At 36.5% G+C, this 6,456-nt stretch overlaps 1 protein-coding gene across 2 annotated transcripts in view; it reads right to left on the bottom strand.

Moving 5' to 3' along the window:
* Positions 1 to 3,497: 3,497 nt before the first annotated feature.
* Positions 3,498 to 6,456, bottom strand: part of LOC131434669 (cold shock domain-containing protein E1) — a 44,213-nt gene continuing 41,254 nt past the window's right edge. For both annotated transcript variants that reach the window (XM_058601641.1, XM_058601642.1), the window contains exon 13: positions 3,498 to 5,862. In XM_058601641.1, coding sequence (XP_058457624.1) covers positions 5,846 to 5,862 — 17 coding nt within the window. In that variant the 3' untranslated portion in view covers positions 3,498 to 5,845. The remainder of the gene's footprint in view (positions 5,863 to 6,456) is intronic.

Raw genomic sequence — 6,456 nt, 5'->3', positions numbered from 1 at the left:
GATGGCTGTAACTAAGAAGACAAATTCGAATGACCACTAGCGACATTCAAGGGTGACAAAAACTGGAATACCTTGTGGGAATACAAGCGAGATAGTGTCATAAGGATCTGATGCAATGTGTTGATATACAAACACATCAAATCACAGCTCACAAATCGTCTCTCAGTTGGTTCTACTATTTGACGTGCGCTCAACGCTCATCTGGTGACTGCTTGACACTACGATGTTGAGGCGATGTTTTCTCTATCCAAATAGTTGCCCAGTTACTCAAATCGCTCAGTGATGCTACTGAAACCAATTAACAGGTAAGCTGAACTCACCGATGTTACGAAAATTATGATTACCAACCTTGGCGACATTGATCGGCACGGACCGGGAAGGCCGTGACCAATTCAAAGTACGAATCGGGACGACCGCTGAAAGTAAATTTCGTACACAGGCTAGGACGGCCGCAGAGTAGACCGTTGTGGAGTGGACCGCTAATGATATTGAACGTCATGGACCGGGACGGCAGTGAAGAAATTATTCTGAGTGCCTTCTTTTTTTGAAGATGTCGATAATCCTTTCTAACTGCGCTTCTTTCATTCTTGTTCCAATCAGATCAGATTCAAAATCTTTCTCACTAGGCTGGAATCCGGTATTCTAATGGCATGCCATGCTCATCGCTTTCGTACAATTTTTGCTAACCATATTATAGGTGGTTCTCGAAGAAACTGTTGCAATTCGTTGCTCATATGCCGTTTTCATGTTCATTCTTTCATCAACGCCTTCATCTTAAAAAGAACTGGTCTAGGATCCATTTTTAAATGATCAATTTCATGTGATGGTGTTTTTTATTCGAGTCCTTGAATGTCTGCTAGAATCCGATTCTGCTTCTTTCTGCTGGTTAGCAATAAGCCCAAATACATGAATTTGTCAGCCACCGCGATGCCAACGCCACCTATAAATGTGTAGTGGAAGGCGTAGTGTTTATTCCATAGAGCCTCTCTCTCATGATTTTAGTTTTCGACTTGTTTATAGCCAACCGATCACCGGTTTTCAGTCCGATGTATGCTTTCATAATCAGCCAAATAAATAGATAGTATGTGGGTATGTTGTATTCGCGACATTTCTTAAGAACTTGTCAGATCATGAATATATAATCCATAGTGACGCGGGCGCTAGAAAATTTCGCTTGGTTTGGATTTTCGTGTTTCTTAACAATTGTAATAGACAACTGCAAATAATTTGGATAAGCGGCGTTCTGTGATGTGTGTGCGCGGTAGTTGAGCTTTTCGTGCATTTTGTAGACAGGACCAGGGCCGCCGGAAGGGCAGAGGGAAAGGGAGGCCCCGGAAATTCAAAGATTCAAAATTGTTTTTTTTCATTCTTCATTACAAATCAAAATATCGAAAATCGAAACAAATGTGACTTGCAAATTATTTTGGTAAAATAATGTATTTAAAAATATCTTGGTTCGACGATATGCTCACAATGTTTTTTTAATTTTCATGTTTAGTGGCCCGTAATATTGCAACCCCCTCCCCGGACCTGAATTTTCTCTCGGCGGCCCTGGACAGGACATACATTTCCTTCCAGGCATTCCAGCAGTAGAGCTTCCGACTCTACGAAAGCATCCAGTGCAGCACTCTAGCAAGTTCCTACCATTCATGTTGGAGCAGCTTAGCTTACCGCTTACCGATAGTTTAGCATTCCAGATTGATTCCTGTGTCGATCTTCGTATCTGCTGTTCCAACATTCAAATGCTCTTCGTAGTATTCCACCTGTCGATCACCTCACAAACGTTTGTAAGAAGGTTATCATTGACATCTCTACACATATCCATTTGTGGTGTATGGCCAGTAGGTTGAACGGTTTGCATCGCCTCGCTAGCACGATCTTCCTGATGACGCTTTTTCCCTATAGAAGACCTAATCATGCCCACGCTTGTCCGTATAGTTCCTTATTCGTTCTGCACCTGCTACAGCACCCTCGCCCTTGCTGTATTCTTCAACGATCAACTGCAGACATTCACCATCAAAGCAAATATTTCCTCGATTTGATGTCCTCGTAAATAGTAGGGCCGGTGCAATGCTATTGGTGGCGTCGGTCGATTTGGTTTTTCGTGAATTGGTCAGGTGATCTTGTGGATATCTTTGCGGGTAAAGAAGGTACTTCGGACTACTGACCCTTATTACCGTTCTCACTTCCACTTTGACTTTACTTATATGTCACTTCACTTGATTCTACCTATCACCAGAATCACGCTCAGTAAAGTAATCAGTGTAGTGAAAAAAATCATTTTTTTCAAAAAAAAAATTGGTGATTAGGTATTCATAATAACAACAAGTTCTTCTAAGTAATTACTTTTTTCTCTGAAGCGACATTCGTGATAAAGTGCTACATTCACTTCACTTGATTTTCACCGTAAAGTGATACCCGTAATAAGGGCCTGTAAAATTCCGTATTCGATCGAAATAATCCGATTCCAACGAAATACAGAATCCAGGTGATATTGTAGGTAGACTTGGGCAACCAAGTTGAACATAGTGGCTATTTGTCATAATGGCCGTTTAGCATAATAAGGTCATTTGGTATAACAATCACTTGACATAAGTCGTAGAAAAGGGAATACTAGTAAAAAATAAGAATTCGGTGTATTTAAATGCCCTCGATATATAAGTTGTTAATTATTAAATACTAGCAAAGACAACATGTTAACAAGATCCAGCTCTCGCATTTCCGGAACAAATCATTGGTAATATATTTTCGGGTACATGGCGCCCTCAGGCGAGTCCGCATAGGATCTTGTACAAACAAGTAGTTGAGAGAAATGTCAAAATAGCAGCACTGCGCACCCATTCAATCGACAAGATATGTTCAATGCGATTGATTTTGCTCCAAGCTGACAGGGTCTGATACTAGCCAGCAAGACTCCTAGCTTTGCATAGTCCGGAAAAAACGGGATAATTTTATGTTTGGCCTCCGTTTACGATTACTTTGGTCTACTCGGACTCCGTCACTTCGGCAGTTTTAAAATTTCGATATACTCAAGGCTTGGCTAAGGGATAGCTCCCAGTTTTGAGTAGACCTGAAAAACAGGAGGATTACAGGTTGTTATACCAGGGCGGCCGTTTTCAACTATTGCGCCAAATAAATTTATATCAAATGACCATATAGGGTAACGACTGCAGTAGTCATCTTATATACGAAACCCATTAGTTAGAGTGAGATCTGCTGTCTCTGTTCGATAAAGTTGACCTTAAGGGTAAGATGAAAACAGATGCATTCGCTTCGAGTTTTCGCGTCGCTATAACAGCAGTATTGAATATGTTTCGAACTATTTTCTTTTCGGTATTGCATCTTAGAACCAAAGCAAAGATATTGTATCACAATTCGTTGATTGAAAGTCGAGTAATCGACAAAATAATATTACGACTCTACTTCTATCAAACAAGCATTATACCCCAGGAAGACTGGATTTCGGAATCGTCTAAAGAGAGAAAGAATATCACTCGTTTAGTTACTTGGTTTAGATACCTTTGTTTTTTTTTGCTTTTATTACTGATTTCTTCTTTTTGTTTCCTTGCTTGCATTCACAATGTTGTCTGAATTATAGTTTGTTTGCGTAATTAGCCTTACAATGTTTCATTAATCTTTTATGTTTACCTGGTTACAGTAGAGATTTTCGTTTAAATTACATTGTTTATTGACTTTTTTTTCTTATTTTATTTTTCATGTTTTTTCTTGTTTTTTTTTGTTTTGTTTTTTATTGTTTTTCTTTGCAGTTTCAGTATTTATTTCTCAAAATTTCTGTCTTGAATTAGCATATACGGGACAAAAATCAGAAGCGTTTCGTTACATTTTCTGAAGGGATTTTTAGCTTTCATTATTTTTGTTTGCTTTTTAACGATGAAAAGTTAACATTCAATGGCTTTCACATGATTTTTTTGATCCCGTTGTCTCATGAAGTTTACACATTTTTTTCCTTTTTTTGTTTTTCAATGTTTATCTGTATGTGTATGTATGTACGTAGTTTGGTTTTTGTTTTTGTATTTCATATGCATGCTGATCGGTATGATATTTCATCGACGCTTGAAAGAAAAGTGTCCTAGTTGTGTGTACTTGGCGTGAATGTTTTGTTGCTTTGCTTAGTAGTTAGCTGTGAAGGGTCTAGTAATGCATTGTTTTTGATGTTTCTTATTTGTTTCTTGTTGCTGCTTTTCTTCTTTTCGTTTGCTTGCTTTTGTTACGAAGACTAGATCAAGTTTATGATTATTAAAAAAAACAGGGAGTTTATCAAGACACTTATACTTGATAACGATAGCCTCCCTCCTTCCAGTTGGTTTCACTCGGGTGAATCCATGATTCTCCTCCACAATTTTAGTTGCTTATTATTTCGCATTTCTTTTCTGTTGTCAATTTTTAATCCCTAAATTAGTTTCACTTTATTCACACTTATAATAGTACGTTTACGTTTCAAGCGATAAATATTCTTGTATATGTGTGTTGCGTTTTGCCTAGCTTAGTAGAATGTGATTCTTTCTCAGGCGAGGTTCCTTTGGATAGGGGTTCGTACAATGGCGTGGTTTTTTGTTCAAAACCTGCTGGTTTCTAGCAAATTCGAAATAAAAACCACATTCGGATACAGCGATTCATGTACTGACTGCTATAGGAATCTAGTGCCATACTATGAAACGTACACGAAGAGTAGACCAATAAAGAACAACAAAAAAATATAGTAAATATTTCATTCTCAGAGAGGCTATCGGTGTAAGTAAGCAAAACACTGTTTGCTTTATATTTGGGGAGTAAATTCTAAAGACAGGAGTTACATTGAAACGTGGGCAATAACAGTCTGAAAATTCCCGATTTCAAAGAAATAGGTTTTGGTATTCTTTACTTATTTTTTTTCCTTGTTACAATTAGCGATTCACAGAATGATGAATTAGATTCATGTATAAATGGATGCTTGCGATATCATATTTCTCTATTTTGATGTGTTTTAACCGTTGTTTTGCTTCGCGCGTTTTCACTTTCACTTGCGTTGCTTGCCACTCGCATGCCGGGAACTAAACACTAACTGATACAGCTGAATCGACGAACATAATAGGACAACACGAGTGTGGGCACGAATGTCACGCTTGTGAAAACAATTATATATAATAAAAAAGAACATTCTAATATTACATATGTTTTATCATCTGTCGAGCAAAACAAAAAATATGGATGTTTTAGAAACAATATTGATAACAAAATTCGCTCGATGAATTAACGGAAACTCAGTTTGTATAGTGTTTAACGTTTCGTTTATGTTGCATTCGTTCACAGTTTTTAGATATATCATTTTGGGTTCTTCTATCCGTTTCACTATTGAATGTGTGTAAAAAATAAACAAAAAAGTTTTACAATATTCTGAAACAATTATATCATTCTTCATGATGTCCGCGATTTGTTTTTTTATACAAAAACATTTTTTCCTGGTTACATTCTCGCAGCAGATATAAATTTACCTACGCTTTTAACTAATCTTTGTTCTCACGACTGTTTATGTGCAAGTTATTTTTGTTACTTATTTGAATGCGTTATTTATTGTGTTGTTCTGTTCACTATCTTTTCTCACATCGTTTCCTTTGAATACATATATGTACGACGCAAACACGATCTGTATCTTCTGCTCTTTTGTTTGTTTGTTTGTTTTTTTTTTTGTGTTGTTTCATTGTTATAAATAATAATTACTTAGTGTTTACGTTTACAATAATATAGCAGCAATAAAAAGATTTTGTTTAAATAATTTAAATAATAAATCAGTAGAAAAATAAAACAAAAAATAGCGTTATTATCGTTTAATAATAGTGTAAAGTGATTATTCCAAGCAAATTCCTGAAAGAGAGCAAGATAAAGTAATATATTAGAGGTGGTGTTTGAAACTACTACAATCATCGGTCAAACGGTTTTTTATTATATTTCATGCCAATAATAAACATAAATCTAATTGACTCTGTTTAAAAAGCAGCACATAAGTGATTATTATTAAATGCCCCGTACTAAAAATATTAAGTCACACCTCCGAAAAATGATTTATTTATTTACTTTATTTTTTATCAGTAAGGTTGATTGAGCTATTGAGTGTAAGTACTTCGTGGAAGTATCAAAACCAAGCGTCAATTTATTGCAAAAACACGGATATTCGTTGTATGGCACACTTGCCCCACCATCCTATACGTGTACAAAAATGGTGTGTAAGAAGAAGTTATTGAAAATCAATCAAATTTCCACACTTGAAAAGTTTAATGTTTTTTCAATGATCACAGTAGCGTGTCGTACTCATGTGCACCTCGTGCACTGCACAACAGATCAAATTGAAAAAGGTAACTGCATTCTCATCCGCATTCATTTTTTCAATAAATTCTCTAATCTATGAAATCAGGTCGGATGGTACCGAATATAAAATAACTAGCGATTTCGCCCAGGGCC

Source organism: Malaya genurostris, chromosome 3 (genome assembly GCF_030247185.1).
Source record: "Malaya genurostris strain Urasoe2022 chromosome 3, Malgen_1.1, whole genome shotgun sequence".
Classification (NCBI taxonomy): domain Eukaryota; kingdom Metazoa; phylum Arthropoda; class Insecta; order Diptera; family Culicidae; genus Malaya; species Malaya genurostris.
This window is presented reverse-complemented; position numbering and strand designations above follow the sequence as displayed.